The 27,280-nt window shown below is 42.4% G+C and overlaps 1 protein-coding gene across 5 annotated transcripts in view; it reads right to left on the minus strand.

Annotated features, from left to right (window-relative positions):
- Positions 1 to 27,280, minus strand: part of LOC108001070 (protein sickie) — a 144,796-nt gene that overhangs the window by 110,582 nt on the left and 6,934 nt on the right. For 2 of the 5 annotated variants that reach the window (XM_017061897.3, XM_062073127.1), the window contains exon 2: positions 25,203 to 25,298. In XM_017061897.3, the coding sequence (XP_016917386.2) occupies positions 25,203 to 25,268 (66 nt within the window). In that variant the 5' untranslated portion in view covers positions 25,269 to 25,298. Of the gene's footprint in view, positions 1 to 259; positions 1,734 to 7,992; positions 9,004 to 25,202; positions 25,299 to 27,280 lie in introns of those variants that run through there. The other 3 variants (XM_017061895.3, XM_017061894.3, XM_017061896.3) reach the window with 2 other exon arrangements.

Consider the following 27,280-nt stretch of genomic DNA (forward strand, 5'->3'; position numbering starts at 1 on the left):
TCGAATATTCTATTATCATAATCGATTATAGACGATTCCTTATAATCTCGTTAATAATTAACAATTATTCGCGATTATTATTACGATTTGAACGGTAATCCAAGTAACTTGTCGAAAAATCTAGTAAATTTTCCCCATTGGGGTGACGCGCAGCGACGCACGTGCGCGAAGTTTCGTAACGGTATATGGAACGAAAGAAAAAATTGAATCGTTGGTAAAATGTAATATAGAAACCGTGTTGCCAAATTGTGACGTTTACCTGTACGACGTTGCGCGTCGAATCAGCCTTGATGTCGTCGCTCGATCCGCACACAGATCTCGGTGCTCTGATACACGCCATCACGTCGATACCGGTTAGCGTCATCCAAATCGCATTAATTCACGCGCTATACAGGGACGGAATATTCACCATGGAGTCGCTAATTATCGCTTTCGATTCAGCCACGAACACTGGGAACCGACTCGTGGAGGCACCGATATATATATATATTATCGTGTGGCATACGATTTCCGATCGGTCAACGATTAATTTGCATCAGGACAAAAAAGAAACACTTCTCGACGACACGATCAGCAGAGACCAGTATACCCTTCGACAATGGCGCGGGTTGACGATCGGAAGAAATTAGGCGTCGGTCGATTCGCGTACCCGCGTTTGATCACGATCGATCCGGTCCGTGTTCCTCTATCTATTAATGGAACGATCTTGTTATCCACGATGCACGTGCTCCCGCGAGGCGTGTCGTCACGTTTCTTTCGACTCGATGTACTTGGAAGAAGCAGTATCAGACGTGCAACAAGCGACGTGCAACAACGTGAACGATATTCGAGTTCAAAGTTCTCCCTACTCTCGTTCCTGTGCATTTGCGTATACATACGCGCATATACATAGGTACACGTTCATCTCACATTCTTCTTTCTTCACGAAAGCGAAAAGAGCGATCGAGCGAGTTTCTCTGCGAACGAGTCTCGCGCGAATTTTTATCTCGCGATAAAAATTTCGCGGACAAACGATTTGACGGAATTAAAAAGTTCCGAGTTTCGCCCGAGTGAAACTGTTGCGCGCGTCCTTCGAATACACCTCCTCGAAAAGTAAACAAACAATAAAGCCAGCCTCGATCCTTTTTCTCCACGGGAATCGAGAAATTTCGAAGGATCCGTTGGACGGAAACTTATCAAATAACACGCGGAGTGGCGCAGCGTTGCTTTTAAGAGCTGCGAAAGCAAGTTGGCGAGCCAACTTCTACCAACTTATCCCTTTCCGCATTATCCAATTATTCAATTTCGCGGCCGGACCGTTGCCGTTGCCGCGCGCCTCCCACTTTCCTCCCTCCCCGCATAAACAGAAACCACTCGTGTCGTTTTTTCACCGCTCCGCGGCGTATCGTCGTGACATCGTGGAACGATCGCCGTGGACGGATGAGGGAAGAAAGGAAGAGGAGAAAAGAGAAGAAACTACCTCGATTCTCGATTCGAAACACGACGCGACACGTTTTCCACGATTTTCGCGCTTAACAACAATTAACAGCGATTGGCCACGAGTCACGTGAATTACGGTCGATCCGTTGCCCCCCCTTCCCCGCGAAGATCCTCGGGAACGTGTTGTCCTCGTGACAGCGAGGAGCCGCGTCACGGAAAAATGTCATGGCGAGACGAAACGCGGCCGCGAGAGAAACGACCGTTGCCGCCGAAACGATGCGACCACGCGTCTCGACGGCGCGACGCACCGGACGTAACTGAATACAAAATACGTAAGCCTCACGCTTCTTCTCTACGCGTACTCGCTCCTTCTCCTTCTCTCGCTCGCGCTCTCTCTCTTTCTTTCTCTCTCTCCTCGACTTCTTTTCCTCCTTCTTTCCCCGTTTTTTTATTTCCCTTTTTTCTCTTTTCTCCTCTTTTCTTTTCATCGACTTCGATTCCGTTCCATCTCTATCTCTCTTCACCGAGAGAGGCGCGATTCGGTTTCTCCTTTTCTGTTCCGCGCGACGCGCGCACAGAAACGTACACATAGAATTTCCTGCGACCAATTGTCCCGACCGAGTTTCTATTACGAGATATAATGAGGATATGGCGGCACCAACTTTCGTTCCAAACGAAGCCGAGATAATCTCGCGTGGAAAACGTGTATTGAGATCGAGTATGGAATATGGAATACGTGGAATTGATCGGAATCGATCGATCGAAGACGAGAGAAAGAGACGATAAGAGGGATAGGTAATAATGAAAAAGAATTAATTCGTCCTCCAAGAGGATAATATCTCTTCTCTCCACGGGCGAAAATAACGCGAGGTTGGCCCGAGGGATGAAAATAGGAACGAAAGTCGTTGAATAGAGAGAGAGAGAGAGAGAGAAAGAGAGAGTTTTAATTCGACTTAACTGGAAACGGAGAAACAATGAGTAAAACCGAGTCGAGCTGTGCGTGGCTCGTTGTTCCGTAAATTAAGAGGATCGAGAGAGGGAAGGGTATAAATTCGTCGATAAACTTCTCGTCTCGTACGTATTCTTCTTCGATAATTCGAAATCGAAAGAGAGATGTTAATTTTGCTCTTGAAACGGAGATCGAAATCCATCAAATGCAAATATTGTTGAAAAAAAGAGGAGGAACCTCCCGAAGGGAATTGGGACAATTTTTTTGGACGACGATGCGACGAGGTTGGTAACAGTGGACAACAGCAGCATTCTTGACAGGTGGCGCGCTATCGATTTGCTATTCCGAACGATTCAACATACGAGCACCATCATTAATTGTAATGCCGGCTATCGCGTTGCCTTTTAACGCGTCTAAACCCGCCCGGTCGAACCCCCCCCTCCACACCTTCCCTATCCCCTCCACCTGCCGTTCGTACTTTCAAACCTCTTCCTCCTTCTCTCTCTCATATTAAATCGCGCTATAATTTTTCGTTTACTTTGAAGCTCGCTTCGAAAATATCGGCCTTTCTCCTCGCAACCTGAGTAATTTGCGCACCGAATTTCACGGAAAATCATAGCCGGTAAACGAGATGCTTGAAAGGCGGTTCGGCAAAAATGGAAACGAGCGATTTTCGCGGGAACGGGCGAGGATGAGAGAGCGTGTCGAGGGGAGGGGACGCGTGTAGGTGTGGGAAAGAGAGAGAGAGAGAGGGAGGGATTGAAAGGCGGAAAAGGGGTGGGTCGTGCGCCTTTGTCGTCCGATTATGAAGGGGCTACTCGATGGGCGCCAAGAGAATGGGGTGATGAAATTAGGTTTGCCTTGGCCGCGATATCGAGACAGGCCGGTCAATCGAAATGAAAAAGAGGAGGAGGAGGAGGAGGAGGAGGAGGAGGTGATCGTGAACGAATAATAATCCTTCGAACGGGATAAAATTATTATCCTCTTTGTTCGACAGAGATTATTGGAGAAGCCGAAAGAAATGCTTGTGCTAATCGACTTGCATTTAATCTGGTGTCATTTACGATGTGGATTGAAATATTCATCGAAAGGTCGGTTTTTAAGGAGAGATAGTTGGTTAATAAATACGGGTTCTTTTCTTTTCAGGTGAGAAACGGTCGGGCAAGGCAGAGTTGCAAATATTAAAATTTATGCACATACGAAAGTTGCGGTTGGTTGCTCGCTTTGTTTTTCCTACGGTCATCGCCCTGAATTTTTCTTTCTTCTCTCGAATACAACTCTGGTTGCAAATGAACCACGCGTGCGGATCCACCCTCTGTCGGTACCCCATTTTTCCCTCCTCCCTTCCCTTTCGTTCCATCTTTTATCTCTGTATTTGCACCATTTCTCCTCGAGCTCGCCCGCACTTTGTTCGCAAATTACTTTTTCACCCGCCTCTTTCATCCTTAAAAATCATTTTTAACGTCAAAAATTTTTATTCTACTCACGGATCGTTACGCTTGAAAAAAATTACTCGAATTGGGGTATTTTATATAAATCTTTCGCTCGAGTTGAGAACCTTCGTAACCGAGTTATCGTCCCCCAAGAACGAACGAAGAGGATGCACCCTCTTCCCTCAGGATGAGAAGCGTGGCTACGTGTCCTGCAGCGTGGATACAAAACGTATCGTACCCTCTCGAGATTCGAGGAAACTCGTCGTCATGACTACGAAAATCCGGAAGGAACAAGTTATTTTTACGCGGCAACTTTCCCCGAATCCACGTCCACTTTCACCGCTTATTTTCCAGGCGTCCGTGGTCCACGACCGATTCCGTAAGAATTACATCTCTCTCCCACCAAGATCGATCGTCTCTCTTGCGTGTTTCTCTCGTCCCATTTACGTACGTATTCTCGACAAGAATATCTCGAAAATTAAAGTAATTCTCCTGGGCTGGAATAATTAAAAAAAGAATAATCAGAACGAGTCGATTACTTGCAAAAAAGTAAGCTTGCATCCTCGTGGAAAGGAATATTGTTGGACGGAGCGCGTAAATTTGATCGAAGAAGAGAAGGAGAAAATTGGGGGAGCGACTTTTTCATCGGCCGCTCGAACGGCGCCAACACGGTTTATGTTTTATGAATGAGTTACACCTACGCGTCATTACGATCCGCGCGAGCTAAATATACCTGGATCGCAGGCTCGCGCGAGCCCTACCCTCCCATTGTACATTGTGCGCATCGTGTGGGCATCCTGCGCGAGAACTAGCCCACACGGTCTCAACGATCCTTAAAACCCGTGTATTTACGCGTCAACGTTACTTTCGCTCGTGGGACGACGACGATCGCTCCCCGATCCCAAGAGACACGCGTAACCTTTTCACCGCCTCTTAGTTCCTATTATTTATCTCTCCGCCATTCCGACGAATCGTAATCGATCGAATCATTTCGATTCGCCTTAACCGAGTTAAAAATGTACGCGATAAATTGCCACCGAGCCGAAGATATCCTGTTATTCCATTCGAATCCGTAGACGCGTGCCTCTGTTCGCGGAAACATTAGAAATTCGACAGGCGTAGCGTCGAAATTGCAATAATTCTTTCGTCTCACGTTTCACGGCGAGTGGCGCGCGCGGAAGGCGTAGGGACACGCTTGCCAACTTACTTACTCCAAAAAGCTTTAACGAGGTTCGTAACGTTCGCCGAGGAGGGTTGCCCCCGTGTCTGAGTCAAGAGTGGCGTACCACGGGCCTCTGCCGTTTTCCTCGCTCCTCCCCCCTCTCCATCCTGCCCTCGGGACACACGCCGCGACACGAGGAACGATCTCCTCCCTTCCGCATCGCCGAGCAAACGAACTTGTCGTTCGGTGAAAAAGGAAGAGACGACGCGTGTCGTTCTTTAATCGTCGAACCCTTCTCTATGATTCGCGTCTCTCGTATCATCGAAAACTTGCGAGTCGAAATCGATCTCGGTTCTCGGTTTCTGTCTCGAAACGTCCTCCTTTGGTAATTTATCGACCGAGCTTCGATGAATTTTCGGTTGCGTTGCGCCAGCACATACACATATTCTTCTCTTTCGCGTGGCTATACGAAGGACGTATTCTCATCGCGTGACGCGTCTACGATTCTCTTTAAGTGCCTACGCTTTTCCGAGCTCTGAAAACAACGAGCGCAAAGTGAAAACCCGTTAAAAATGTAATTAATTAATTTACTTATTAAAATGCTTGAATAACGTTTATTCGTACCTGTTATATAATCGATCCGCTTTTCGTATAATCTCGACCGTTCGGCGATTGTTATTACGCTTCGAACGATAAATTTACATGGTAAACAACTTCGATTATTTAAATTATGCTTCTGGTATTGAAGAAAAGAAAAACTATCTCTGCGATATTTTTCACCAAGTTCTCTTCTTATCGCTTATTATAGATATTATCTTCGTAACTAAAAAGAAGAAGAAAAAAGGTGAAACTCGAAAGATTACGCGGTATTAAAATCGAGGATTGAGCGAGGAAATTCGATCGCTCGTTGGACTAAAAACTTTACTCTTCTTCCTGTTTCACCTGTGACGAACCTGCGAGAGAAAGAGAGAGAAAAAAACGAGGGAAAATCGGACGAACGAGATATACGATAGCCCAAACGGACATCCGATATCTATACTCGAAATTCATAATCCGGAAGCCGCGCGTATCAACGCGTATTTCTCATCCTCTGCCGCGTATATTTCTCCCGTTATTATTTTCCCGTCTCCTTTAAAGATCACTGGGATAAATACACTGGGATTACGACGATTGTACGCGCAACCTACACCAGAAGAGAAAGAGAGAAATATTGGAATATTAAATAAAGATGAATCGGAAAGGAAGCAAAAGTGTTTTTCTGTTTTTTTTCGTAGGAAAAGCGGAAAGAGAGCGGAAAGGGAGGGGGAGGGAGAAGAATAAAAGGCGGCACGAGGGGTCGGATGGCCGGGCGGCAAGGCAATTTTCCTGGGGGCTGCAAATTGGCAATTGGACGATAAATGATTTAGGTCGCGTAAGCGCGTACCTATGTACGTGTTACTTCGACGGGGGCACGTCTACCCCAAGGCAGAGCGCATATCTACGCTCCGCTCCACCATCTTACCGACAAAATAGATCTTTAATTCAATCGTTGCTCGCTGACTCACGATTTCTTTCCCGTCCTATTTTTTCACAGTTTCGCGTATACTTTTCTCATCCGACGAAAATCGATATCGATTCTATCTTTCTTCCAACTCGTTAAACGGATGAAGAGAAGAAGAGGAACGTATTCCTGCGATTTTCTTGCATAAACGTAACGGAACATCCAATCCTCCACTGTACCAAATATTTATAATAATATTTTTCGTAATAACTTGAAAGCTAAAAGACAATAATAAATAACAAAAACTCGATTTTTAAAGGACGCTAAATTTACCAAGTAACCTAATCACCTTCTACTTGCTCTACGATCTCGTTAATAATAATTCTTAGAGAAGTTGATGCGACATAAAACAAAAACGTTTCAGAATACATTGCTTCTGTTTATTGTCAGCAGGTTCCTTTGTAGAGGAAATTAATCCTCGAACAGGATCTCTTCTCACGCGTATTCCATTAATTAATTTAAAGGGGTCGGTTAATAAACAAAATCAATTCCTTCCTTTGATCCGTGGAAACGGTACCAGGCTTCTCGAAAAGCAGAGAGAAACAAAGAGCGATCGCCGTACATGTATATATACACACACGTAAGAAAGAGAAATCCTTGGCGCTCGAAGATGCTGGCGGCATCCCTTAGAGTAAACATCGGCGGATCGAGGATGATCAAAGTACCTTCGCACCCCTCGAGAGCGGAATACTCGATAACCGCGCTCCCTTCGTTTCGAAGAAATGGTCTCGAAGAAAACCTCGAGGAACGAACGATTTAATTTGTAAAAAATTTCTAGAAAAAAAAAATCATCCTGGATCATCCCCCCTCCCCGACCGACACTTCGATCAATCGCAGGACGCGGACGAAAACGACGAGAGCAAAAGTATCGTGTAAACCGCTCGAGGGAACGTGGGGGCGAAATGAAGTAAAACTCGGTGGCGCAAATTTGCAGCTCGGTTTCCGAAATTAGCTCGATGAGGGACGAGTGGAAATCGGCTCTCTGCTTTCCTCTATCCGCCTCGAGGGATCGAAACAGACGATGAGGGAACGAATAGAGATAGACCTAATATATGTATATATAGAGAGAGAGAGACAGCAACAAGCCGAAGAGTGGAAGAGGAGAGGGGAAAAATAAAAAGGAAAGAAAAATAGGATGGGGGAGGATGGATTACCACCGCGCGGTGAAATCGAAATCGAAGGAACGAGGCGCGTAAATACGAGTAACTAAACTGGTGAGCGAAGAGAGAGAGAGAGAGAGAGTTGCGCGTTAAACGCGTATTCGCGAGGGCAAGCTTTGGAAAGCGAAATTGCTTCCCGTTTTTCAATTAATTCGTAACGGCGCGCGCGGCGCATCAACTCTCTCTCTCTTTCTTTTTCCCTCTCTCTCTAACAGACAGAGAAACGACGACCGTTGCGTGCCGTTGACAGCTCATTCCCGATTCGAGAATATCCATAAACCGTGACCGCGTCGATACGAACACTCGATTCACGAAGGACGCATCGATACCTGGTGCGTGGTCCTCCCTCGATGCTGCCACTGATAAAAGTGCTCCACGCTCAGGGACCAGCCAGGTGCGAAGCTGAATCCCTCGGTCGGGATCCGCGAGCATGGCGCTGCGATCGCTAACGGTCGCTGGCAGTAGAGAGGATCGGGCAGCTCGGTGTACAGACCCCGTCTACCGCCCAGCCATCCACCGAACACGCACTTGTCGTCCACCACTTGACCCACATCACGCATCAGCTCCTTCTCCAACGTGTAAAGTGACTCGAACTCTAGAAACGACATCTCACCGGGCTCGTCACCACCGTTGCCACAGTTGCTGCTCGAGACACGGAGAACACCCATCTCGTCCTGCGAGAAGTCTTGTTCCAACACCGACACGTATCTTCTGGGCGAACGTTTGGCGGGGGCGAGGTAGCGATGGCACGTCGCTTGGTTCCGTTGCTCCTCCTGCTGCCAACACTTTCTCACAGACTTCTTGCACGACGATTCCGCAGCGAGGAGAGGATTTTGGGACGGGGTCCGACGGGGGGACGCGGACGGCGAGCGCGAGGACTTGGCGGGCGAGGGGGGGGAATCCGATTCCTGACACTTTCTCGGGTTTCCGCTCAAACACTTGGAAATTTTGCCTTTCGGCCTGGCGCCGTTCTCCTCGCCCCGTGGAAGTATCGCCGATGCCTTGAGTGCCGACATCGTGGCCACATTTTCCGCACCGTGGCTAATAGTATCCGCATCGAGGCGAGTATATCATCGATCGATCATCGATGCCGCTTCCACCGCTTTCCTATTCGAGGTCCACGTGTCGTTCGCGATCGCCGAACGGCTGCTCCTTCGATTTAGAAGTGAAGGGAAAGGAGGCAAGGTGTCGCGGGAAGGAAGTACGTACGAGCGCGCTACCGAATAGGAAAAAGTGCCTCCTCCGTACGAGAAAGAGAGAAAAAAAGAGAGAGAGAAAAGGATCGAAAGAATCGTGGATAGTTTCGCGTGGAGCGAGCACCCTTGGAAGGATCCTCGGCAGGACTGACGGTGTTTCAAACGGCGTACGCGATGCGCCGCAGGACAACGTCGCAATTGTTGCGCGGGCGCACATCGCCTCGTCGAATCGTGTACAACAACCGTGGCCTCGCGCCACCGTTCGACCGAATGAGAGAAGCGGCGCTGCGAGAACCCGCAATTATTTCGCTACCGGCACCGCCTCCAAATTTTCGCCGGTTTAATTCTCAAACCTCCCTCCCCCCTTTCTTCGCGCTTCAACGATCTAACACTCGAAACGAGAACGAGGAAAAACTCGAGGAAACATAGATAGATTCGATCGAAAATGGTAAGATTATTTTTCGTGGTTGGTTTCGTGCGGGAGTGGGAAAAGAGCGGGGAGAAGAAAAGAGAGGATCGATCTCCGATTTCGAGAGGTAATTTTAAAGGGTGAATATTATAAAAGCAACGTGACGAGTAACGCGAATCTGACATATCGACGCCAAGTGTTCAGCGCACCAGAAAATTTTTGATGCATGTTAAGTAACCCGTAGAGAGGGAGATAAGATTAAAGGGTCGATAATTTTTCGACGAATTTTATTTTTAAGGCGAGTTTTATCCTTTATCGGAAGAGAAATATACAATCGATCACATACGAAGCGGCGGGAGAGAGAAAGAGAGAGGGATAGAGGGTCGTGGAAATAATTAATAAAGTCACACCGAGCTTATGCTCGTCTGGTTCCCGATTTCTCGTTTCCCTGCCTCGTTCAATAGCCTTCCCGTCCACTTACTTTTCCGTTTCCACGAATTCAATATAATAATGCGGAGGCTGTGCGAGAGGAGGAGTCCCGTGGCTCAGCCCTTTCGACCCAGTGGCTCTCGATCGTTTCGATTGGAGAGGCCAGCCGAGGAGGCGCGAGGGAATCGCGGAGGAGCCCGATGACAACCGCTACAAATCTCCGGCCACGCAAAAGAGGGGGGGTGGCTTACGTGGAAAGCGTTATTCACGTGTCACCGGCTTCGGGATTATTACGAATCACTTTTTCCACATGAAAGTGAATCCCTCCGCGTGCACGCGTTTCCCTTTATCGACCGAGCTGTCTTCCACCGGTGTATCCATTGACGCGACGTAGAAGCGATGCACTGGAGAGAAACTTGTCCGACTCTAGCTCGCCACTGCTCGTTCTCCAACTTGTTGAACGTGTGCAACGTGTAATTTCTTTTCTTTTATTTTTTTTTCTTTCCTTTTCTTTCTTTCTTTTTTTTTTTTTTCATAATCTCTACGATTGATTTTGCCAATCAATTTCATCTCGCTCGTTTATTGAATAACAACCAATTCGCCGAGCGAATCGATTAAAACCTTCGTCAATGTTTTTTAATAAAACGACACGAGAATAATAATAATAATAATAATAATATCGTTGATACTACACGAAAGTGGATAATTTCAATCTTGCTGACTGAAACGACTCTTTCTTCATATATCTATTATTTTTTTCGCTTATCTTTAATCCTTCTCCGGCTATAATAATAAAATTGTTATTATTCGTGTAGAAAGTTGCGTCGACTCGTTGACCCGTCTTATCTTTTATTTCTGTTTTCTGCGTGATGGAAATTTCGATACGTTCGTTCTTAGAGACTCGGGAATACGAGTCAGGGGAGGGGGGGTGGAAAAACGGATTCCCTTGTACAGAGTCGATAAAAGTAGAAGAAGAAGAAGAAGAAGAAAAAAATAGATAAAAATAAAGAATGTGGAGAAACGCGTTGGAACGATGCAAGTATAACCGTGTTATATCCCCTACACGTGGTTTCGCAACGCGAAGGGTGGTGAACCACGCGGAATAAATGGTCGATGAGCTCGGTTCACCTAAGAAGAAGGATATACGAATTCCTTACGAACGAAAATTCTTAGGAGGAGAAATTTCTTCTTTCCTTACTTGGCGATTTCAAATTATTTTATACATCCTTTCAAATGTTTAAAAGATTTTTTATATTCGAAGTGATTACAAATTGAATACACGAATATATACATTAATAAAATTAATTTATGAATTAACACACTTTTTGAATAATCTTGAATTCGATAAATTAATTTAATGAAATAATAAAATTCAAATTTTAAAAACGCGATATCTACATCTTTTGTATCGAAGATCAAGAGATCGAAGGAGAAACGATAAAATATTTTAATAATTGAATTTCCTATCCTTTTCTGTGATTACGCGCCAACGCCAAGTGTGGACAAGAAGGGTAAATAAAGTGGAAGAAAGATAGAGATAGAATAAAAATATCGAAATCAGCGCCATCTTCAGTGTGCCGCGAATGAAACGCAAAAAAAAGAGGACGGGAAGAGAAGGATAGAGCTAGAGTAAGAATCAACCGCCAACGCCATCTCTCAACCGCTTTTAAAAAAATTAAGAAAACGTCTTTGGTTCTCGGGAGATAGCGCTGACGATTGTTCTATCTCTATCCTTCTTCTATCACTTTCTATCCTTCCTTGATTTCGATATTTTTATCCTATCCCTGTCCTCCCGCTATCCTTGTCTAAATAAACTGCTCCGCTTAAAAGACTCCGATGCTTGATGGATTTTATTATCTTCTTTCCCCAACCTATTATTATACGCTCGTCAAACGTTAAATTTATGTATCTCGATTGTGTCGAAATAAATATAAAATATCCACTTTCGGATATTTTATTTCCCTAATAGCTATCCTTACAAAGCACGAATTACAGAAATGACAAGCGGCCGCGTTCGGATCGGAAGGTTGAACGGCACGTGATACGTCTCGGGTAAGGCAAGGTTGCCGCTAACCAACAACCTCACCCTCATGAATGAGAAGCACGCGCGCTTTACACGCGTATGACCGCGCCATTCGAGAAACGCGTCCTCGAAAGAGGGTGAAACGTAATTCCTTCGCACCACGTGGTTCTACACCCACGGGACCTACTTTACCCCTAGAGTAACGACATGACTCACAAGATTTATAGCTTTCTCCGAATTATCTCCACTCCTTCCAATCGTTCCTTCTTCCCTGAAATAGACCAAATTTTCCCTCGCGTTTCTCGAAACGAAACGTAAACGCGAAAATCGATCTATCCACGCTCGATTTAATTTGATCCAATGAAAAATTTACTTTACCTGAGCTTGCCGTCTCTCGCAACCGCAATTCCTCAATTTTTCCAATTGCTGCTCGATCAGATAAAACGCTGCGTATCCCTGACTTTCCGGGGACAACGGAGAGCGATCCTCCGGCGATCCGAAACCGGAACTTTTGCTGCTGCTGCTTTTAATCGAGCCTTCCTTCACGATCGTCGATCCGTCGTTGGACGGTGACAAAGGCGACAAAGGCGAGCCGATACCCGAACTTTCCGAACTAGAATTCACAACACCGCGTCCAACGTACCTCCTCGTTTTCGGTTTTGGGATCAAACTTCTCCTTCTCGTCGCGTCGCACTTTCGCATCGGGCCGGAAGCCCTCGACGCCTTCGATCTCCACTCGTACGATCGTTCGCACAGCCTCAACCCAAAATCCTTCCTCGCGTTATTCATTTTCCACGATTCCTCGCCCGATTTAAAATCACTCTTCTCCCCTCCAATTCCTCTCTCCTTATCTTCCCCGTTCCGTTTCTTTATCTCCTTCGAAAATTTCCCTCCGTTCACCTTTTCCTCCTCTCGGTTCGCAGAAAAATCCGAATCGGAAAACGCTCGATCCTTCGAAGTATCCTCTTTACAAGCGGTTGTAGAGGGAGCGCTGTGCTCCGCTATTAAGTCGTTTCCATTATCGTTAACCGCTTCGATCCCGTTTGATTCGCTCGCGGGCACCGCGGCCGGATTTTCGAATCGTCGATCGATCGATTTCAAAAGCGTCAACCCGTAACCACCCACGCAATCTTTCACCTCGTAATACTCCACGTTCTCGAGGTGGCAATCGGTCGAAACGGGGACGGACGTCGTCGTGTCGAACGAGACGGGCCTCCTTCTCACGGTGCCCGTTTCGTGGCTGGGGGAATCCCAGTCCACGTGAAATGTCCTCCTCTTGCGCGACGTCATATCTTTACTTCACATCCGTGTCGAAGCGGAAATTTTGCCGGCATTTAGGCAATTGCAGGTTGAACGAATAAGGGGCGCGTAGAGAGAAACGTGGATGTAACGTCTCGACGGCCATTGTTTATTATTGTGTGTGTTTTTTTTTTAATTATTATTCCACGGATTTACGGAAAGGATAAAATAATATAACATGGAAAAAAAAATATTTTAACGATACGTTTGGTTGTTTATTTTATATCCGTGTCGAAACGAAAATTCTCTCGACATTTCTTCATTTTTGTCATTTTTTGTAACAAAAAAAAATAGAAAATTAAGAAACACTATGATATTCGTTTTATTTTTTCACAGTTTCACTTAATTAAAAAAATCACATATAAAATCACGTATAAAATTATTTATGAAAACATTTTTGAGCAAGTATCCAAAGTATCGACTCGATTCTTCATTTTTGTCATAAAAAAAAAAAATATATAAAATTAAGAAATACTATGATATTTTATTTTTTCACAGTTTCACTTAATTAAAAAAATCACATACGTATAAAATTATTTATGAAAACAATTTTGAGCAAGTATCCAAAGTATCGAGTCGATTCTTCATTTTTATCATAAAAAAAAAATAGAAAATTAAGAAAAAAATAGAAAATTATTTTTTCACAGTTTCACTTAATTAAAAAAATCACATATGTATAAAATTATTTATGAAAACACTTATTAAACACATATTAAAAGTGTTTCGATTTGTTTCGATTTTTCATTTTTGTCATAAAAAAAAATAGAAAATTAAGAAAAAAATAGAAAATTATTTTTTCACAGTTTCACTTAATTAAAAAAGTCACATACGTATAAAATTACTTATGAAAACACTTTTGAGCAAGTATCCAAAGTATCGAGTCGCTTCGATTCGATCGTTCGATGAGAAAACGGAAAAAAGTAGAAAATTTTCTGGCGAAAAAAATCGGGTTCGACTCGGTGGTCGATGAAACGGATAAGAGGATATTTTTGGGTTCTTGCACCGGGACAATGGATGCACTTGGCGAGGGTGCCTCGGGCAAACTGAAACCACCCCTTGGCGCACAATCACCCTCGAGCGTCGGATCGCTAGGAAAAGCGTACCAGGACTAGGCCAACCCCCTATCATAGCTCTGGGGCTAAAAACTAATTACATTCGGCCACGGGGTTGGTGTATGATCGTACACATATTGCAACACTCCCAATACGGCATTATGAATTCCACGAGACACCCCCGATATATATACCTATATAGACCAAACAAACCCCTTTCGATTCTTTTTCTTTCAACCATTTATTCATCGGAGGATAACTCTTTTACCGAGAGCAAACAAAGCTGATTTCTCCCCTCCTCCCTCCTAACATACGTACGTTCTTCAACAATGACGAATCCGCTGCGAGAGCGCGAAACGAATAAAAAGAAAATGTTTCGAAGGCTATTGGACGAGGGATAATGGGATACCTTTTTTTTTCTTTATCTTATTGCTTTCGAGCGACGCGAACGCTCGAGAATACCATTTGGATAAAATCTCGTCGTTGGTCTCCACCCAATTGTCGTAACCGGCTCATCCCCTAACTTTTCATCCGAAGCGTAAAGGAATAGGAGAGAAAGAATATGGCCGGTTTGCGATGGACGAGTTTCGTTATCGGCGTGAAACGAAAAAAGAAATTGGAAATTTAGCATAAACGTTGAAAATAAAAAAAAGATGGATTGGATTATGTACATACGCGAGGATATATTTTGACGTCGATTTGCGGGGGAGATTTTAACGAAATCCTTCATTATATTCCTTCCGGGGATAGAAACATCGTAGCATGTCCGCGTAATCCGCGAAAACCGAGGCATCGAATAAGTAGATTCGTGTGTAAAGAGAGAAAGAAATGAAACGGTGGCTTTTTTATCGTTAAGACGTTAACAAGGAAAATGTCGAGAGAACGGACTATATTTCATAGATATGACTCACGCTGCGAAGGAATGATCATAACGGTTCAAAGAAGAATCGAAAGTTCCCCTTGTGACTTCGAGAAACAAACGATCCGTGCCGAATAGATCTTACTTTCGAAACAGTACGATGGGCGAAATGTAATAGTTACGAATAAAGTTACTTTGAGAATTTATTATCGTTCAAAAATATATATGAAAAGCGAATCGATTATAATTAGCTACTATTAGAATAAATGTTTAATAAATAATTACTTTATTGAAATTTTTAACCAGTTACTTTTTCAACGAGCTCAAATTCGTTCTACATTTCCCTCATATAAATATTCTACATCTTCGAAAATACAAAAACATATCGACGAAGAAAGAAACTTTTCTTAATATTTCGATCAATTAATAAACGCTATAAAGATAATCCCCACCGGTTGACACGCGAAAGAGGAGAAGGCTTCCGTCGAAGCAGAAAAAAAAAAAGAAAAAAATTCGAATCCACTTGCGGGTTGACCACAAGCTCGTTCGTATTAACGAATGGGATTCCGTGGGTCGGAGCTTACAACTTATAATCCCGACACATCCCGTTATAGGTTACCCGCCCAGCCTCGTCCGAAGATTAAGCTTGACACAGGAATAAGCATCCCCACCCATCCGTGGTACTCCGCATCACTTGCCAATTCCCCCCACTCTCCTCGTCCCCTTCAATCGGCTTAAGCTGTGCACGCGTGCATGCGTCATTTAGTCCACGCTTTGCTCGCGTAAACGCATACGATATTATACAATTCTAACTAACAATATTGGCGCGATCGGACGGGCAAATTGAATTGGAAGGGAAACGAGTCTTGATAGGAAACGAGCATTTTCCTATGCGCACCCTTCCTACGTGATTAGAATCACACGTCGCGATTCGAGTGATTAGATTGATGACATTTTCAATCGGGATCGTAATTATCGATATTTTATATTTTCGTACGGTAACCGTAGAGCAATCTGTGGAGAACGATAAAGAAAGAGAGAAAGAAAGATTTAACGTGATTTGAAATAAATGTTTGCATAGGTGAATCTCCAATTCGCAGCAATCTTCAAGCAATGAGTATACGATTCATTATCGTATCCGTGATAATTATAAATTTATAATTATAAATTTTACAACAGATTAAGATAATTGACTACGTGTGTAATTGCAACGATTATTTTTTTACGTAGTTATTAAGATTTATTAAATTATTGGTTAAAAATTTTAATCATTATGCATAAGCTTATTCTGAATCGATAACATTGAGAATGACAATGAAATAAATTGGATTTTAAAGCTTCAAATCAAAGAACGAAAATACGCATTATACGTAAAATGGTTATACGAATTTTGTGACGAATCTTGAAGCAATTTAAGTTTAAACTTTTTCTCTTCCTTACTACGAAATTTTAAATGAATATTATTATTTTTCTCGAAGTTGTGCAATTAGATTCGATGCAAATTTATCGACAATCGTGAAACGCTCGATGGATAAGCGGTGCTCGACCGAACGAAGGTTAAGTTTCCGACTTACCGACCTATCTCGAGAGATGGAGCTTTCGAAGCATTGGACGAAAACGGAAGATCGAGCCTGCGAGGGTAGCTCGAACGAGCTTACGCGCGCTCTGCTCCCACTATGGATTTGCCATTAATTCAAACCCCTGGGAAACTTTTGTCCGGCACGCGCGCACCCTCCACGTTGAAACTACCTGCCGCTTTTCGAAAAAAAGAAGGATACTGGTGAATGCCATTCGGATACCAAAAAGTAATTTTCTCCGTAAAAATTTTATATATGTTTTTCTCCATCGATAAAGAGAAACATAGGTCAAATTTCATATATGCGTAAAAAATATTAGAAATATTAGAGAGAACAATTGGACAAATAATGGTATCAAGTTAAAAATATACGGGAATGAATTTTCAAATAATTTCGATCGAATTAGTAATTGTAAGCAATTGATTTATCGTAGTAAAGCAAGCAAATTATAACTTATTAACTGATAGATGATGCAAGTTTTCTCTAGTTTAGTTTTCTCGTATTCTTTCGGGATAGGAATCGATCCAATATCGTTTAAATCCAAAATGAAATCATAATCGCGTAAAAATGAAATCACGAATCGCGCATCTAAAGAGGGGGGAAAAAGAGGAAAAACGTGGCATTTTTGATGCGCTCTCTCGCGATGTAACGTTTTCGCGTCGAGGAAACGGGACGAAGCGTGGGGGCGGATTTTCCCACGTGGCCGTTAGATCATGCGCATCACGAGGCGGGAAATGTTTGGTCCGCGTTTATTGCGGCCGAGTATTACCTTGACTCGTGGAGATAGGGGAATGGAGAACGGCACATCGAGGAGGAGGGCATTACCAACGGATCGACGCTGGAAAAGCGAAAGTTCGCTTTAAACTTTCAAGGGGATCGTGCCTCTTGCTTTTGCCTTTTTTCCCCCTCTTTTCGAGCTTTTTCAACCCGTATCACTTTCTCTTCTCCTTAACGAAGGAAATCGCGTTAACAGGTCGCAGATCTGTGTTGATAAATTAAACTCCCTTCCCCCTCCCCCATTTCACAACGTGACGCTTGGAGTTTAGAGTTGAGTGACGAATTAAAACCAAATTAACGGAGACAAGATTGATCGTTTCGCAAAGCTTTCTCCCCAAAGTTTTCTAATTCTAAAAAATTATTTTAAAATCTTCCTCTCCTCGTTCTTTCGATAAAAAATTATCGATAATATTATATCGGTTCGTTTTAATAAATTCAATTTATAATTATCGATATTACACGTTTGTTGTTAGGTTTATCGTTGCAGAAATATTATCGAGTTAAAACGCGACTATTAATTTCCGCAAATGGAATCGTGCGTTTGAACGTTTCGCAAAAAGACTAATTGTTGGAACAAGATTACGCTCACGCACGTGCAAGTACGTCAGTGCCGCCGGTTGGAAACTGGAATTAATTAATCTTGATTCTTGACCCCGTAGCGTGTTTATCTCCCACTAATATTCAATTTTTCATTTCGCATTCTCCAATGGTCATTAACACGCGAACAAGTGGGTAAACGAAACGCGAGTATCGAAGGCCCGTTGTAATACGGAAAAGGATAAGGCGGTTTTATAGTCATATCACTGTCTCTCCCGTCGACCCTCTCGACCCTCGCGTCACATAGTGTCACGCATGCCTCTGCTAAGCTCTCTCTCCCTTAGCTCCTCCGCTTTTCGAGAATTCGCATGCACGTTTCTTTTACCTCGCTCGTTACCTCTCGTCACGATTCGATAATTCATGCGTCGGTAACCGTTATCGATCGATGTTTCATTAATTCCGGAACATGACATTTGGTTTTTAGTTTCAGAAACGGATGATAAAAAAGAAAAAATAAATTGACACAGTTAGAATTTTAACGAAAGATATCCTTTTTTTCGTATTTTCCAATTTATCAACGCAGAAAAATATACGAAAATTGTCGATACGTTAAATTACAAAACTCGACGTCTGGTTACAGATTATCTCATTCTACTCGATTTCCTTTCACGTTACGTTACGGGAAACGAAACTTTTCAGATTTTCAGATTTTATTCGATTATGGATAAAATTTTACGGACATCCCTCCTTCCATTATTAACGCGTCCACGAGATTATTTACGCGAACTGAATGACGATTATTAAAAATTTCGTGACATGGAATATGCATAAGATAACGAACACGCTTTTTACCTTTTTTCTGTCGGCATCTCGAAATTTGTAATTTCATTTCGTTTCAAATTCGTGCCCGGAATATCTCCACCCTGTTAAATATATTTTTAAATCCCGAAGAAATTCTTCTTCTTAATCTTTTCCTTCATCTTCCATATATAATACATATCCCATCTATAGTTTATTTTCGTAAATATTCGTCCGTCTCGATATTGTAAAAAAAGGAAAAAAGAAATTTTATTCGTTTTATAAATTTGAAACTCTAAGGGATTTCCTCAAACGTTAAATCTCACACGTTGCTGCTAATGCGGTGCCTATACACGGTTTCACCATTATCCTCTCCATTATTTTTAATTGGAAATTATGAACGGACAGTACATACGGTCCAAAAGTGTACATATACACTGGAATAAAGTACAATTAATAGTACTGTGCATAGATACACAGGAAAGGATTCAAATATGATAATTTGAAATAAAAGAAAGAAGAATCTCTCGATTATTGATAATTTATTTATCGATAAATTACGATACACGTTATTTTATTTTTCAAAGGAAAAATGTTCTCATCTACCGAGCGATTTGAAACGTAAAGTTTTCCCAAGACACGCTTCCACCAAACTGATTGGGTAGAATTGGGTGAGCAGTGAAATTTTTCTTCTTCTTGGGACCGCGATATTTTCCTTAGATACCCTTTAGATATCCTAAAGAAACAGCGTTACTACTTAGAATTTGAAACAGCCAACCAACCAACCAGCCAACCCAGGGGTTGGAACGTTACAGCTGCTGTCACATAAATATCCCGAAACCCCCTGAATTCTGGAGGCACGGGTGGTTCCAACCACCTCCTCCAAAGTCCTCCTCGCGTAAAGTTGCAGAAACTCCTCCACCGGTATTGATTCTCAATTCTCGCGACAACGAAAGCGAGGACCGAGTGGATTCACGAACGAGTGAAAAAAAGAAGGTCGAGGAAACTTTTCAAAACTTTCCGCGACGCGAGCAATGTTTTCTCCCGGCAAATAACTGACCAACGTCGTTGTCGATGCTCTTCCACTTTATCTTAATTCTAATAAAGATAAGAACTCGTTAAGCGCGTGACGTTAGTTTTAATGCGATTAAAGTTGTAGGCCAGTCGACGCGTAACGATGTTTTGCACGGGACTGGGAGGAGAGGGGAGGGGAGTTAGAGCGAATAAGCTTGGAACTTCTCTCTCTCGAAAGGAGGTGTAACGGAATGGATAGCGAATTCAAAAGATTCGAAGTTTCAAAGTTTTAGCCAAAGTTTTAGAATTTAAATTCCTGATTAAAGTTGGTCAAATATATTATTCATCGCGCGTTAAACGCGAGTCCTATATTTAGAGAGAAGCGGAGAAATGTTGACTGGGAAAGAAAACAATAAATATAAAATGTACGGATTTAATTGAACGAGTATATTTAATTATACGTAATTGCGAAGAACGTATCGAAGAAATACAAATAGGTAGCAATTACGAAATAGCGGTGGTGCTGGCAACATTCAATAATAAAACCACGAATAAAATTTCAGTGAGACTTTAAATTCTATAACAAGAAAACTTTTCTTTTTCTTTTTTTATATTTAAATTCGACGAGATGGATGGATATTTTCGTCGACATTCGTCGAATCATAATTGGACAACTAAATTAGATCGTTTCAATTCCCTTTAAATTAAGCGGTTTTAAGGAAGGAGTTGGTAATAACGATATCATAGACTCGAAAAGCGTTTGACCCGAAATTCGAAGAACCACGCGCTTCAACGGGAATAACGTAATCAGATGTGGCCCTTAGTTACGTTACTAGCGTTACGTTTCACTTAAATATGATTTATGGACTGGAGAGGGAATAATTAGCGGGGTGCATATGTAAACTTTTTCTCTCTCTCCAGTGCTGTTGATACAGCAATTAATACCGACTTTTGATTTATTACCCTCGTTAATCGCGATACGGAAATATTCTTATTCATATCTTTCTCGTATAAGCTTGATATATTCGAAAGCCGATTAAGCAGTTTCAACGTGACAACTATTTTTCTCTTTCCCCTCAAATCACGAAATCGAAAGAATAAATATTTTTCAACGTAATTTTTAAAGAAATATCACACTCGAGAGCAAACAAACGTAACGAAAGAAAGAAAAGAAAAGTGCGAAAGGAAAATTATTCGCGACATATCGAGAGCATTAAAAAAAACGTGGGAGAAAAGAAATAAAGAGGGGGGCGGGATTAAAGGAGAGGGGGAATAGCTCGCGACACGTAAGGCCTACCCTTAATCGCGATGCGTGACAGGGGTTCCGTCAAACAACCCCGGTAATATTAATCTTCGATTAAAGGCTTATCGTGGCACGTGGCCACGGGCGCGGAAAATTCGGCAACGCGAAAAACGTGGGGGAGGACGGGGAGAAAAGCTTATCTTGCCGTTCCTTCAAACCAAATCTCTCTCATTCTAATCTTACACAATTCGGTACTCTCTCTCTCTCTCTCTCTCTCTCTCTCTCTCTCTCTCTCTCTCTCTCTCTCTCTCTCTCACACACACACACACACACACACACACACACACACACACACACACACACACACACACACACACACACACACACACACACACACACACACACACACACACACACACACACACACACACACACACACACACACACACACACACACACACACACACACACACACACACACACACACACACACACACACACACACACACACACACACACACACACACACACACACACACACACACACACACACACACACACACACACACACACACACACACACATACGCGATGAATTCAAAAAATTATGTTATGTGTCACAAGCTTTATTCCATATCGAGAAAAAATTTGTGTTTGATCGAAATTTCAAAATAGCAAAAATTCTAGATGCAAGCCTGGTATTTGGGGAGGAGAACGACTATTCGCGGAGTATGAGTGATTCGAGTAATCAATGTGTGATTTGTGAATAGGTTCCTTAGATCTTTATTTCTTTATTACGAAGCGTATAAAATCATTTCACGTTAAGTAACGCACTCGTCACATGTATGACGTATAAAATCATCTCGAGTTGCTGCTACTTCGCTCGATTGAAAAAGTCGTAGAGCGCGAAAGGGTGAACGCACTATTAATCCTTTTTTCTTACTTCTTGCCGCGTTTGAACGATTACGCAATCGCTTTCACAATCGATTTCCCCACATATAAAAATCTCGACGGAGAGGGAAGAGGCCAAGCAACGTGTCTCTTTCCATCTTTTAAAATATATTTTTACTATATATATTTTTTTATCAAGTATTCTTTGAACCCACGTAACCTTTTTTTTTCAACTCACATAGAATTGATGCAGCTTATAATCCATCGTTTAATCCTGTATATTCGAACCTTCTTCCATTATTATTTATGTTATTTTTTCCATTAATTCTACCGTCTTTAAATTTATCCTTTCCACACTTCTACTTGAACTTAATTCTATATTTTTCACGAATTTTGCTCAATTTATCGAGTGCATCCACCGTACATGAACGAACAAACAAAAGTAGAAACTCGTAACTTGAAATCTCACACGATCGTATCTCGATATTCCGCGATATATCGACGATACAACGATAACCACCCTCCTGTTCCGCGTGTGCTCAATATGTTGTGGGAGAAACGCGCGTCGAGGGTATCGAGAGAGAGAGAGAGAGAAAGAGGAAGGGAGGGAGGGAGAGAAGCATTCACGGAGATATCGAAGCGATTCCGGAACGATGGTTAGGTCGATCCTCGAATGGTTAATCGATGCCTGACCAAGCAAACTACGCTCGCTAGGGCATTCACACGACTCCACTTTCTACCCCACGTTCCTTCTCCCTTCCGCGATAACTTTTACCTTCTCGCGCTCTCCGAGATCTTTCTTCGTTTTCCGCGATCGAACCAACTTTCTTCTTCAACTCGGATGGACGGATAAACGGATGGATCGAGCAAAAGGTAGGTAAATATCGTTTCGAAACTCTCTGGAAACTCTGAATGAACGTGGAACGTGCGTGTACGTTTTTCTTCGACTCGGATAGATGGGTCGAGGAGATAGGTAAGTATCGTTTTAATCGAATTGAAACTCTGAATCGTGTGTATACTTTCTTTTTCAACTCGTTTTAACCGAGTTGAAACTCTGAATCGAAAAACTTAGCAAAATAACTAATTTTCTTCTTCAACTCGGATGGATGGATGGGTGGATCGAGATTGAAACTTTAAATCTGAATCGTGTGAACGAGGATGGATGGAGAAGGTAAATAAGTAATTGAAACAGGATCGTGTGCGTTTTTCGGTAAATTTAACAAAAGAAATAATCGAGCGAGACGGTGAAAATTGATCGAATGGGACGAGTTTGGCAGTAAGATTTTGCGCGCGTAAGCTAATTTACCGCTTTCTCAACCCCCTCCCTACTCCGCCGTGTTGTTGGATCCCGAAGCGATCCAAGAGAATGGGTTCTGTTTGGCGTCGGTGGCGTTGTATCTTTAATTATCCGCGCAACGGAGGTATCGAGGGATTTTGGCAGGTATCAAGAGGGTCGCGAAATGGTGTATCATCTGGTCCTCGTGGCCGGGGCGTGGCCGACCCTCGACACCCAAAATCTCTTCGTCTTTGTCGTTCGAAGCAGTTTGTCTCGTCCGAGAGGAGAACGAAGAAATCTCGGCCCTCTTTCGCTCCACCAAAACGAATTAACCACGCCGCTACTCTTTCCCTTCTTCTCGAGAGAAATAGAACGGAGGAAAGATAAGCTCGAACTTAAACCGAACGGTTAAACTTTCGTCCGCTTGTATAAGTAGAAATCGCTCGTTTGTCGAAGGACGAACGAGTCAGCGCGAGAAGCGAGAGTAAACAAACATTTGAAATACGAGCGCGATGTTCGACGAATGAAACGGTTCTAATGGTTTCCAACGGTCCTCCAACGATGGAGCAAAAAACGCGAGGAAATATCGTTGGAGGGGCGATAATTTCAGCATTTTGTCATCCGCACCGAGTCCCTCTCGACGTGTCGAGGGAGCCACGGAAGGCGGAGAAAAAAAAGAGGAGGGGCGGACGAGTGGTGCGGAGGAGCGGGGGCAAAGTTGAAGCATTGGCGCGGAAAATTATCCGCGGAACGAGGAGCAAGGGGGAGCGACAAGGTCGCGATCGCGTACACGGACAGCGAACCTGGGTAATATTAATTAAGACAGTCGTTAGGAAAAAGCGGCGAGCCGGGAGCGCATTCGCGTGGAAAATTATGCTCGGTACGCGGATAAATATAACACTTTATTGCAGTTTGCCAACTATTGATACTAATGGTCGGGATTAAATATGTTTTAATACATCTTGGATAAGATGAAGGTGATATTTTAGCAACAACAGTATCTATACGTTTCTAAAAGATACATCGTATATTATATTATATTATAAGGGAGTTTTGAGTTTTTATTTGATAATCTGCAATTATATACAAAGAAGAATCGTAAAATATCACTTTAGCAATAATGTCATATTTAATGGCGTAATACATTATGCGATTATTATTTAACAAAAAAAATTTTATTATAAAGAATCTGATTAAGGAATTATCATTTTCATTATCTCGACTATACTCGTTTAATTGCATTTCATACGTTCAACTGAAATAATTAAAAATTTTGTCGGGAATTTGTATTCTCTTTCTCTCTCCGTTTCTTTTTCTCGGACAGCACGGTCGAAAAGCGATAAACCCAGCACGCGGCAGCGAAGATTTTTCGTAAAGATTTTTCGATTTCGATTGCATAACGGGATTTGATATTAATTCGAACGGCCGTGTGTGTAATTAGAGATTATCGATTATCCGATTAGTCGATTTGCAAGTTTAATTAATAACCAGACGCGGTGCCGGATAGATAGTACGCGATTATATCGCGCCAAGATCGTAATTAGTTGACTAATCGAGTTTACGAGTTTAATGAAACTGGACTTTATGGATATTTTGGCGCGTGATTACGAGGGAAAAATATAATGAAATATCGTTTTTGCTTCGATATTTCGTTTCTTTCCTCGATATTCGTTCTATCGAAAATTTACGTACATTTATTGCATCATTGGGAATTGGTTCACGCAATTTTGCTTAAAATCCTTACTTTTCGATCGTCGTTTAATATTCTCCTCGAAGAACGAATTTATTCAAAGCTACGAAATCGCATACACTTTTCTCTCTGGATTCTCCCTCGAGTTGAGAGCAGGCAGGAAGTAATACAAGGTCGCGTACACTCGAACACGTATAGGATTAACCCCGATGATGAAGAGGGAGAGGAGTGAATCGCGTGTGACGATATCGGGCTGGCGCGTTAATTACGTTAAAACTCGTGGAATACGAATAGCGATAATTCGGCGTAGGACGACGTTGACGATGAATTTTCAGAAGAAGAATATGCAGATGAAAACGAAAAATATCGATATCCACGATTCCTCGTTGGATAAGCTATCTTCCTCTGCTCGTAAAAGAAATATTAACCGCATCGAAAGAAAAGTGAACGTAAATATAATTTTCTCTTACCTTGATGGTCTCTTGAGGGGAGTACCTCGCAGAGCGCTGTGCTTGAGCCTGTGCCTGCAGGCTCATCGCTGTATCATATCTGCTACGCTAAGTACTCTGAAAATAAAGGAAAAATATTAAAAATATTATCTGATAATTTCGATAAAAATCTTTCCATCATTTTCCGACAAACAGATTGCGATCAAATTAAGAATTAAGAACGATCTTTTTGCTTTTATTGCGGAAGAGGAAAGGAAGCGATTGTTCCCCTGAATCTGGATAAAGCCTGAAACAAGATTCGAAGCGAGGGCGGGAGAAGGGTAGAGGGTGGCTGGCTGGTTGGCCTGTCAATACGAACAGCTACGTGACCCAGGTACCAAATGACACATCCGGCCGGAGGGACGAAGCTTCTCGCCTCTTTTAAGAATCCCCCTCGTTGTTCTCGTATTCCTTTGCGACGAAAAATTCGATATTTTTATCGGTCAGCCATTTTTTTTTTTTTTTTAAATTTTACATCAAACACGATGAATGAGCTATTCAAAGGAGGGTTACGTTACGATCTTAAAGAGAGACGGATTCGAGGGTTGATCCCAATGAGAAACGCGGAGAAAAATCATTATCAAAGAGACTCGACGATTCGAGAGTTTTATTCGAGAGTCTTGCGTACTCTTTCGACGAACGACACACAAAACGGAGGCGAAGAAGAAACGCGAGGGTTTGATCTCGTTCTCGCGACAAAACGCGGCGTTCCTCTCGATTATACGTTGACAAAGGAGGAGGAAGAGGAGGAAGGAGGGTGGGGGAAGAAAGAGAAAGAAGAGGCGGAGCGAGCGACAAAGAGAGGGCGGCTCGCGATCACGGAATGGTAAATCGAGCGAAAAGCGTAATTAATCACGGTGAATTTGTCGTGATTAACGAGGATCGCTTTGTCCCCGCGAGTATAACACCGTTAATACGCGGCAAATGAACTTCGCCTATTAGCCATCCCGCCTATTCCCAATTTCATAAATTATAGAACCTTGTTGCCAGTTTGAAATTATGTATTTTCGAAGTAAAAAAAAAAAGAACAAAATTGAATCGAATATTTCGCTTCGAACTCTCGACAATGCAAGTTTTTTTTTTTTTTTTATATGCAAGTATCACCGAATCTTATAATCCTTCTCAACGTGCCCTCACATTCACATTATTTTTCATCTTCTTATACTACATCTCTATTTTCATCGCTATCTTACTTCTATCGTCGATTTCTTGATGAATAGAAATAATTTCGATATTTAATTTAAGGAAAAATTAAACTCGTCTTCGCTCGAATTAATTAAAATAATATTCCCATTGCTGTTAAACTCGAACCAATACCGCGATCGCGATCCAATTTGAGATAAGGAAATCTATTCAACACGATATTCTAAAAAAAAATCGATCACAAATAAATATCGTCTCCGTTCGAGTCAAAATGATGGCCAAGAATCTCTAATTATCGCATAGATTCGAAAGGGATTTAAATTTAAAAAAAGAAAACGATAAAAATTCACCAATACTTGAGAACCGCGCGAAAACTCAGAGTTAAGATTAATCCGAAATTAATCGATCGAGACCGCGCAGGGATCGAAAAGAAGTTGGTGTTCGAGATAAGAAAATCTATCTATTCGATATTCTAGAAAAAAAAAATCACAAATAAATATCGTCTCCGTTCGAGTCAAAATGATGGCCAAGAATCTCTAATTATCGCATAGATTCGAAAGGGATTTAAATTTAAAAAAAGAAAACGATAAAAATTCACCAATACTTGAGAACCGCGCGAAAACTCAGAGTTAAGATTAATCCGAAATTAATCGATCGAGACCGCGCAGGGATCGAAAAGACGTAAAAGAAGGCCGATAGAATCGTTGACGTTCGAGATAAAATCTATCTATTCGATATTCTAGAAAAAAAAAATCACAAATAAATATCGTCTCCGTTCGAGTCAAAATGTTGGCCAAGAATCTCTAATTATCGCATAGATTCGAGTGGAAAGGGATTTAAATTTAAATTTAAAAAAAACGATAAAAAAAATGCCAATACTTGAGAACCGCGCGAAAACGACTTAAGATTAATCCGAA

Source organism: Apis cerana, linkage group LG3 (genome assembly GCF_029169275.1).
Source record: "Apis cerana isolate GH-2021 linkage group LG3, AcerK_1.0, whole genome shotgun sequence".
Taxonomy (NCBI): domain Eukaryota; kingdom Metazoa; phylum Arthropoda; class Insecta; order Hymenoptera; family Apidae; genus Apis; species Apis cerana.